Source organism: Asparagus officinalis, chromosome 8, assembly GCF_001876935.1.
Source record: "Asparagus officinalis chromosome 8, Aspof.V1, whole genome shotgun sequence".
In the NCBI taxonomy this organism is placed as follows: Eukaryota; Viridiplantae; Streptophyta; class Magnoliopsida; order Asparagales; family Asparagaceae; genus Asparagus; species Asparagus officinalis.
Window position 1 is genome coordinate 9,129,494 of NC_033801.1, and position 10,595 is coordinate 9,140,088.

The 10,595-nt window shown below is 38.7% G+C and overlaps 1 protein-coding gene across 2 annotated transcripts in view; it reads left to right on the plus strand.

Moving 5' to 3' along the window:
- LOC109822022 (beta-galactosidase 2-like) overlaps nucleotides 2-10,595 on the plus strand; it is a 14,068-nt gene continuing 3,474 nt past the window's right edge. Inside the window, exons 1-13 of one of the 2 annotated variants that reach the window (XM_020388183.1) lie at nucleotides 2-94; nucleotides 203-298; nucleotides 377-489; nucleotides 573-639; nucleotides 721-813; nucleotides 906-1,049; nucleotides 1,253-1,341; nucleotides 1,447-1,552; nucleotides 1,640-1,727; nucleotides 2,136-2,254; nucleotides 2,341-2,505; nucleotides 2,949-3,118; nucleotides 3,212-3,321. In XM_020388183.1, the coding sequence (XP_020243772.1) occupies nucleotides 203-298; nucleotides 377-489; nucleotides 573-639; nucleotides 721-813; nucleotides 906-1,049; nucleotides 1,253-1,341; nucleotides 1,447-1,552; nucleotides 1,640-1,727; nucleotides 2,136-2,254; nucleotides 2,341-2,505; nucleotides 2,949-3,118; nucleotides 3,212-3,321 (1,360 nt within the window). In that variant the 5' untranslated portion in view covers nucleotides 2-94. The remainder of the gene's footprint in view (nucleotides 95-202; nucleotides 299-376; nucleotides 490-572; nucleotides 640-720; nucleotides 814-905; nucleotides 1,050-1,252; nucleotides 1,342-1,446; nucleotides 1,553-1,639; nucleotides 1,728-2,135; nucleotides 2,255-2,340; nucleotides 2,506-2,948; nucleotides 3,119-3,211; nucleotides 3,322-10,595) is intronic. The other variant, XM_020388182.1, reaches the window with a different exon arrangement.

Below are 10,595 nucleotides of genomic sequence, written 5' to 3' on the forward strand. Positions count from 1 at the left end.
CTCCGTCTCCTATGACAAGAAGGCAATAACCATCGACGGCCGCCGGAGGATTTTGATCTCTGGCTCCATTCATTATCCGAGAAGCACTCCTGAGGTGAGATTTCAATAAAAGTGCAGTCTTTTTCAACAAATGCAGCTGTTTTCTCGCTTGCCCACTTAAATATTTTGGGTTCTTTTTTTTCTTCATTTGGGTATTGTTCAGATGTGGCCGGATCTCATTCGAAAGGCTAAAGATGGGGGCTTGGATGTGATTCAAACCTATGTTTTCTGGAATGGGCATGAGCCTGTCCAAGGCCAGGTAAAATTCTTGAACTTGAGCTTTTTCTTTTTGGTGAGAGTTTTGATGATTTTTCGATGACTTTCTTTTTGTGGGCAGTATTATTTTGAGGACAGGTATGACTTGGTCAAGTTCATCAAGTTAGTACAGCAGGCTGGCCTATATGTCAATCTGCGCATTGGCCCTTATGTTTGTGCTGAATGGAATTTTGGGTAATAAGAAATTTTGCTATGGATTGATTTATTAATTTCAATATTCATGTTTAATTACGTTTGTGGTTTATTGTAATATATAGGGGATTCCCTGTTTGGCTCAAATATGTGCCTGGTATCAGTTTCAGAACTGATAACGAACCTTTCAAGGTACATAAATATCTCCAAATTTAGCTAATAATAAAGTTTATAATCACATAGGAAAATATTTTGATCTTGTCCCTTTTACAGTGGGCAATGCAGAACTTTACCCAGAAGATCGTTGGAATGATGAAATCAGAAAATCTATTCCAATGGCAGGGTGGCCCTATTATCATATCTCAGGTTTCAAGTTTTCAACATTATCTCTACAAATTGATAGTAATACTAATATTGCTTGTATTGATATTAACTTATTTCTTGCTATATTTTCGCAGATTGAGAATGAATTTGGGCCTCTAGAATGGGATCAGGGGGCTCCAGCAAAGGCTTATGCAGCTTGGGCAGCGAAAATGGCACTCGACCTTGACACTGGGATTCCATGGATCATGTGCAAAGAAGATGATGCCCCTGATCCTATTGTAAGTTTCCTCTTCACTTCTTTCAATAATTTTGGATTCCTTTTCAGTGACAGCTTAGTTAAGGAATTTATAATTGTGTTTGCCTTCTCTCCAAGGACCCACTGCACATGCTGTAGTATTCTTTTATTCTATCTCACTGCACCTCTTTAAATAGTCAAATTGAATCATTCTTAATAGTAAAACATTTTCTTGAATTCTTGTAGATTAACACGTGGAATGGATTTTATGTCGATGATTTCTCTCCAAACAAGCCATATAAACCCTCTATGTGGACTGAAGTCTGGACTGCTTGGTAATTGCTTGAATTCTAAGCAATTTTTCTTTAGTTTAATTAGGAAGAGTTGGTTATTTTTGAGTCAAATTCACAACCTTTTGTTTTCTTTTGTATAAATTTCAGGTTTACAGGGTTTGGAGGTCCAGTTCCTTATCGACCCGTTGAAGATGTGGCCTTTGCTATTGCACAGTTTATACAGAAAGGTGGATCTTATTTCAACTACTATATGGTGAGGATTTAATGTACTATGTATGTGTTTCATCGAAATACTATGTTTCACAAGTGTGATTGTTATTTACTTGCTTTTTGGCTATAGTACCATGGTGGAACGAATTTTGGCAGGACAGCTGGTGGTCCATTCATCGCTACAAGCTATGATTATGATGCTCCAATTGATGAATATGGTCAGTAAATCTTCTGCACTGTTTAATAAGTATGATTAGTTTGCCAGTTTCTCACTTAACACCTTTCTCTTCGAGTCACTATGCAGTCATTTTTAACTTAGGCAAATTTTAGCACTTAAGAGAAGATATGTCTCTTACCAAGTACACTTTATAGGTAGATACTTTCAATGTGCACACCTATTAGGCATACACTAACACACTTTAAACATTAAACAAGGTAATCTTCTTGCACTACTAATGAGTAGTACACTAGAGAAGGTGCAAACACTTAAGAAATTAATAACAAATAAATACATGTTTAATATACACTACTCTATCACCAATTATGGCATAAAACATATTAATCCGGGATCACGTTTTGTCCTTGCTCTCTGTCAACTCTTGAAAATTTACACTCTTTTTCCATAGGTCTGTTAAGAGAACCAAAATGGGGCCATTTGAAAGACTTGCACAAAGCAATCAAGTTCTGTGAACCTGCTTTGGCTTCTGGGGATCCTATTAGGACATCACTTGGAAGCAATCAAGAGGTAGACTAGCTATAAACCAATATTCTTTATGTAGAACATCCTTATAAATGGTTTACAAACTAACTCTTCATCATTCCTTGTTACAGTCTCACGTTTTCAGGTCAGATTCAGGAGATTGTGCGGCATTTCTTGCCAATTATGATACTCAACATTTTATTAAAGTAGCTTTCAATGGGATGCACTATGATCTTCCTCCTTGGTCTGTTAGCATCCTTCCTGACTGTAAAACCACTGTCTTCAACACTGCTAGGGTGAGCAAGACCTTTGATTCAACGTCATACAATTCACTAATCTCTTGTATAGATGTATAATACAAAATTGGCTTTTTCTAATATATAAGTCACGCATATTTGCAATTATTTGCAAAGCTGCCCTCTAAATAATCAACTTTGGGGGGAAAAACTCCCCAAATCAACAAATAACTTTGTGGGATATGGTGATAAAATTATGACTATTTTCTTTGATATTGGGAGTAGTCTTGCAAATATTGAGATTTTTGTGTGTGCATGTGCATTTTTTTTGGGGGGGTGGGGGAGTGTTGCAAATATGCATGATTCACTTGGTAGATATACAAAAAAATCCAAATTTCTATCCTAATTAAGTTAGTGCATTCTTTGTACTTACATTCATGACCAATTAGATTATTTTTCTCAACAAATTTAGTCATGGTGACTTACTAGACTGATGTAAACAGGTAGGAGTCCAAACCTCACTGATGAAAATGGATTCCGTTGGAGAGTTCTCGTGGGTATCTTACAACGAAGACACAACCTCCTACGATGATAACTCGTTCACAGCAGATGGATTATTGGAGCAAATAAATGTGACGAGAGACGCCACAGACTACCTTTGGTACACAACAAAGTGAGTACTTAATCTTTGTGACTTAATCTTCGAAAGTGTAATTCTTTAATCTTCTCTGTTGGGTCTAAACTCTTTATTTCATCCATGTTTCAGTTTCGATATAGATGAAGGTGAACAATTTCTACAGAGTGGACAATATCCTGTCCTCACCGCAATGTCAGCTGGTCATTCTTTGCATGTTTTCATCAATGGGCAACTAGCAGGTTTGTTACTGCTGCCTCCTAGTCATAGAGAATTTTTTATATTGGTGAAAGTTTCAAGAAGTTCACACTGAAGAATACACTTTTGTTGCCTTTGAATGAGCTAAAATAAAATAAAATAAAGCTCAGGGAAATATATGTTGGTTTTTGGGAGTGTAGACCAAAACCTGGGAACAAAATCAACACGCAGCAGAGATCGCTTTGAGTTAAGAAATCAGGTGAACTTGGAAGATCAGGCGAAGCTGAGTTCAGGCGAAGCTCGATCAGATCAGGCGAACTTGTGAGTTCAGGCGGACTTGACTATGTTCAGGCGAACATAAGTCAGGCGAACTTCGCAAGTTAGGCGAACTTCGCAGAAAACAGATTCCTATTCTGTTTTAGTTTTAGGGTAGGTATACTTTATGAAGCACAAGTTAGAGGTGTTTGGGATCTTCAAGAAGTGGAAAGTCGTGGTAGAGAATGAGACAAATCTGAAGGTGAAGTGTCTAAGATCAGACAACGGTGGAGAATACGAGCTGGAGGAGTTCAATAAGTTCTGTGTTCTGAATGAGATTCATTTAGAGAGGACTACTCCAGGAACACCGCAACAAAATGGCGTTGCAGAGAGAATGAATAGAACGTTGACAGAGCGTGCGAGGGGCATGTGTCTACATGCAGGTCTACTTAAGACGTTTTGGACAAACGTGGTGCATACAACAACATACTTGATAAATCATGAGCCGTCAGTCCCACTAGACTTCGTGATTCTAGAAGAGGTTTGGAGTGACAAGAAAGTTAATCTCTCACACTTGAGAGTCTTTGGTTGTGTGACATATGTTCATATCGGTGACCATGTCAGGGACAAGCTAGAAGCTAAGTCACATAAGTGTATATTCATTAGATACGACATTGATGAGTTCAGATATCATCTGTGAGATGATAAGAATAGGAAGATAATCAGGAATAAAGATGTCATATTTAATGAAGAGGTAATGTACAATGACAGACAATATCAATGATAGCCAAAGCAGTGGGAGCAGCACTAAGGATGCTGTCACGCCCCGCTTCCCAAAATACCAGGGAATCGGGACGTGAACAAGCCCGCGACGTATTAGATTGAGAAGAAATATACTCTACCTTTTTTTTTCTCTTTCTTTTCTTCTCAATCCAATACGCTAAGCGTCTAGAAACAAATACAATGCGAAGTCACAGGTCCCCGATCACACATAGCAAGAATACAATGAACAACTCAGAATGGAAAAGATACATATCACAAATGAATATCATCCAAGACATAATATTCGGGTCAAACATGCCCTTATACAAATATGAACAAATGAATACTGAAAAGATACAAAATACACTGATCAAATAAAAATGGAAGGTAGTACAAAAGAAAACGGAGGACCAATAACTAAGCTTCAGCTTCTTCGGCTCCGTCTGCAGGGCACTCCTGCTGAGAATCCTCTGGCTCCTAATGATCTCCCGGCTGAACCTGTTCTTCATCTAAGTCTGACGTACACCAGAGAAAACAGGTGTACGTCAGGTGCATGGCGCACGGCAAGACCCGACCCCACAAGAAAATAGAACGAACGGAAATCCAATGCGAAAAACGATACGATAACAGAAACAACAAAAGAACGTACAACTGAAATCCATAAATCAACATGAAATCCACTACCAAAACATGATAGTCATAAGAATCCGTAAATCAACCGGGTAACGAAATCATGCAGCTAGCGATCAAAATAATCATCCAAGTAACATGTTCATACACTAGATGGAATTAATACTTAAAAATCTACAACTCGAGACGTAGTACGTCGAGCGAAATAATCCAAACAAGGAAACCCTCATGTATATACCATATGTCTCGAATTGTAAATAATTAAATATTAATCCCGACCCCAGGCCGAAACAAGACGCTGGCGCGAGCCTGGAAAATAAATAATAATCTCGATATCACCTCACCTCAGACCCACCCCAGGCCGAAACAAGACGCTGGCGCGAGCCTGGAAAATACATCAACAATCACATATCACGATACCTCAGACCCATCCCAGGCCGAAACAAGGCGCTGGCGCGAGCCTGGAAAATACTACAATCACAATATCACAACTCCTCGGACCCACCCCGGTGACTACACAAACTTCACCAGCGCGAGCCCGGAATATACATCAACAATCACAACCGCTCACATGGACCAAGACTTCTCATCCCAATTCTCGTAATTCCAGGTCAACTACACACGGTGTTCTAGATCCTAACTGTGTCATACGGGTCACTATAGTCATAAACTCCTAATGATTCTCAATCACAACATGAAACAATCAATGCAACAAATCATGTGCAACAATATCATATCATATCAGATAATCAAAATAAGAAATATAAATCATAAACAACATCTACATAATTCAGGAAATAATCTTTTTCTAAATAAATTCATTTTAAATTATTTCACTTAACAATTAATCTAAACTAATTCATTTCCAAAATAAATTCTTTTAAATTATTATAATTATCTAAAAATGATTCTTTTGCCGAACTAAATTCTTTTAATTCCTTATAATTATTCTGAAAATGTCATTTATCACATATCCATTATGTAAATCAATATTATTTACCAAACAACCCACGCAGATAAATACGACACAATTAAACTATGCAAATAATTCATAAAAAATATAAATAATCAAACTACGAAACAGGAGAGCGGAATCTTGCACATAAATAATCTATGACAAATATAAGGATTGGAACGAAACTAAATAAGGATCGGGATCTTGCCTACGCGTCGAACAGATCGACGTTGCGGCGCGGGGATGGTTCGACGGCTGTCCGACGAGGAGACGGTGGTTCTGTGCCGAGGCGGTTAGCCGGCGAGGGGAGGCGGTTCCGACGGCGTCGTCGGGGCTGCCTCGGAGTTGGCGTGGAAGAAGAGGATCGCCGGCGGATGCTACTCTGTGGTCGGATGCGCATCTAGACTGAAGGAGCAGAGGCAGGTTGGGGAGGAGAGCAGCGGCCAAAAAGAGGGTGGTGGCGGCTGGTTGAAGGCAGCGCGACTGGAGTCGCTGTTGGTGGCCGACGGTGAAGAGGGGGAACGGACGAGGGGTTGCTGAGGCGGGCGGGCAGCGGCGACGGCCAGCGGCGTGCTTCAGGTGCGCGGATGGCTGGCGAGCGGTCGGAGAAGGAGGGAAGGCGGCGTTCAGGGTCCCGGGGCGGTGATATAGGCGGTGGGTTCAAGTGGACAACGGCAGACTGAGGTTAAGAGGCGGCGGAGGAGGAGCACGGCCGAAAAACCTGGGCGTCGGGTCTCAGGCGAGGTTGCAGGGAGCTGGGGGTTGAGCGGTCGGGGAGAGCAGGTCGTCGGCAAGGCTCTGGGGTGAGGCGGTGGCGGAATGGCGCATGTACGTGGTCTGATAGGAGTTGGAGCGGCGATGATGGGCTGACGCGAGGAATAGGGCGGCGAAGGGAAGCGTGGTACGAGGAGAGGCGGCCAGCGGGTGAGGGTTCGGGAAGAAGAAAAAACGAGAGGAGAGGCGGTGGGTGTGAGATGAAAGGAGAAACGAAAATGAACAGAAATAATAATATAATAGAGAGAGGAGGGGAGATATGGTGTATATATATATATATATAATATATTATATATTATATATATATATATATATATATGATATATAGAGGAAAGGGAAATTAGGGTTTAGGGTTAATTAAGTTAAAACGAAATTAATTAAAAGAAATAACTAATGGTATTTAAAAATCAAATTAATTACGAGATAATTATCTACAATTAAAAACGTACACGTTGTGCTAATACAATAGTTAATACGAAATAGTCGAAATATATACATATTATACAATTAAATGAGAATAATTAATAATAAAAATATTTTTACTTATATTTAAAATCAAATAATTATGGGATAATTATATACACAGTAAAACGTACTAGTTATACTAATACGATAGATAATATGTAACAATAGAAATAATACAATAAATTATACCAAAAATACGTAATTAATAATACTATGTATTATATGAAATAATTTGTAATAATATTAATAATACAATATATTATTTAAAATATTACATAATAGTATTGATAACATAATAAATTAATTTCAGAAATTTTTATCACACAAAATAAATTTATAAATATCAAAATCATTTAAATAAATATATAATCAGATTTTTAAATCATAGAAAATTATACAAAATCGAGAAAATACAAATACTCTTTTTAAGAATAATAATTAAATATTTGAAAATACCGTAAAATTATTTTAACTAGTATCGAAAATTCATGGTCCTTACAGATGCAGGTGGATCCGAATACATGGATTTTGAGGAACTTCCAAATGGGGGAGATAATGTCAGTTTTAACCGAAGAACAGAGGAGACTCTAGGTGTAGAGACTACTACTCAGGACGAGGAGTTTAGGAGGTCATACAGGGTACCCAAACCAAATCCCAAATATCTTTCATCGCTAGATTATTTGTTTTTAACAGATAGCGGAGAACCGGAGTGTTATGAGGAGGCAATGTAAATTAGTGAATCTCAACAGTGGGAGTAGGCGATGCAAGAAAAGATGGATTCTCTCCATTCAAATGAGACACGAGAGTTAGCCTAGCTACCTGCACAGAAGAAAGCATTACATAATAAGTGGGTCTATCGGGTCAAGCAGGAGAGTGATGGAAGCAAGAGGTACAAGGCCAGATTAGTTGTGAAAGGATTCCAACAGAGAAAAGGAGTGAATTATACGAAAATAATTTTCCCCGTCGTGAAGCTTATAATCATCAGTGTGATATTGACCTTAGTAGCTGCTGAAAATCTCTATCTTGAGTAGTTGGATATAAAGACTGTCTTTTTTCATGGTGACTTGGATAAAAAAAATTTACATGAAGTAACTTGTTGGCTTCATAGAGGAAGGAAAGGAAGAGATTGTGTATAGGCTTAAGAAGAGTTTATACGGTTTGAAATATGCTTCAAGACAGTGGTAGTCTTATGTCAAGACAGTGGTAGTCTTATGTATGCAATTGTTTGCATGAGGTCGGATATCGCCTATGCAGTGGGAGTTGTAAGCATGTTTGTAAGCAATTCGGAAAAGCAGCATTGGGAGGCTATGAAGTGGATAGTGTGATACTTGAGAGGGATTACAGATATGCTACTGTGTTTTGGGAGAAATGAATTACTACAACAGGGATACGTGGATGCAGACTTTGCCAGTGATCATGATACAAATCGAAGTACCACAGGGTACATTTTTACCTTAGGGTCGACAGCAGTGAGCTGAGTCTCACGTTTGTAGAAAGTAACGTTGTCCACGACTGAGGCAGAGTATGTCACAGTAACTGAAGCTAGCAAGGAGGTGATTTGGTTAACCAGATGTCTGGAAGAGTTGCGACTGAAACGGGAGAACAAAGTTCTTTATTATGATAGCTAGAGTGCTATACACCTTGCCAATAATCCAGTATATCATGCCAGAGCGAAGCACATCGACGTACATTACCATTTCATATGCTCGCTGATAGAGGATGAGAAGTTACTATTAGACAAGATTTTGGGGAGCCAAAATCTTACAGATATGTTGACAAAGACAGTGACCATTGAGAAACTAGAGTTGTGCGCAACTTCAGTTGGTCTTCATGCGTGGGTAAGGTTTTAAATATCAGATATCGGGGAAATATCGGATGAACAAAATTCATATCGGATTGCGGATATCGGGGAAATAACGGGGATATGTGGTAAATATCAGAATGTCATAATGAATGTTTGCATACATAGTATAATGCATTAAAATGTAATCTCAACATATGTAATAAAATTTAAACATACAAAATATGAATAATATATGTTTAGGATCACTAATCAACCTTCTAAAACAAACAAAAGTGCAAAGCAACGTTGCAACATTCGATCTGCTTTTTTTAGGACAAAATATCATTTGATATAATGGCAAAAGTGCAAAGCAACGTTGCAACATTCGATCTGCTTTTTTTAGGACAAAATATCATTTGATATAATGGAAAAATCTTGATATCTCGCCTAAAAATTCCAAACACGGTATATTATTTTGCAACAAGCTATATAAAAAGATATATTGGTCCACATATCGGCTAATATATCGGCCATATCGGGGATTTATCACTCAAAATAGCCAAAAAACGGTAAAGGATATTTAAAAACCATATTGGTTGCGGCAAGCCCTGCAAAAGGATATATCGGGGGATATATCGGGTCATATCGGTGATATTTAAAACAATGTGCGTGGGAGATGAGGACAAAGCCATACTACTAGGAGGATAGGGGGATCACTGAGAATGATGTTGATTGAAGAAAGAGATTCTCCGGGTAGGAGAAGGTGCTTGCTAAGATGACTGGAATCCAAGTGGGAGATTGTTAGTTTTTGGGAGTGTAGACCCAAACCTGGGAACAAAATCAACACGCAGCAGAGATCGCTCTGAGTTAAGAAATCAGGCGAACTTGGAAGATTAGACGAAGCTGAGTTCAGGCGAAGCTTGATCAGATCAGGCGAACTTGACTATATTCAGGCGAACATAAGTCAGGCAAACATAAGTCAGGCAAACTTGTGAGTTCAGACGGACTTGACTATGTTCAGGCGAACATAAGTCGGGCGAACTTCGAGTGATCAGGCGAACTTCGCAAAAAAACAGATTTCTATTCTGTTTCGGTTTTAGGGTTTCCCTATAAGTAGGGAATCCTGGTGGCTATTTTTTGGCTGCGTTTTTCTTGTGCGAATTTCTGAGTGATTTTCAGATAACGCCCTTGACAGAGAGAGAGAGAGAGAGAGATATCTTCTTTTGCAAGCTTTGTAATCTTCTTCAAGAATCAAAGAAATTCTTCTTTTGCAAGCTTTGTAATCTTCTTCAAGAATCAAAGAAATTCTGGTGTGGCTCCCGAGGACGTAGTCACGTTTGCCGAACCTCGTTAAATCTGGTGTTCTCTTTTTTATTCATTTTTTCCTACTTCTTTGCTTTGCTGTGATTTCTTTCTTGTTATTTGCTCGTCACAAGATGCGGAGGGCACGTTGCGTGGAGGTTCTTTGACAGGTTCTCGATAGATTAAACCCCAACAATATATACCATATATTAAGAAAAGCCACTCCTTTGGTCATCGTGAGCCACATTTTTAGAATTCCAGAGATGCCCTTTAATCTAAAAAAAATAATTGCAAATGCTCTCATACTTAACAAAAACAACAAAAATGTCCTCACATTTCATAAAATCAAAGGAAATATCCTCACATTTGGAAAAATCACAGAAACGCCATTA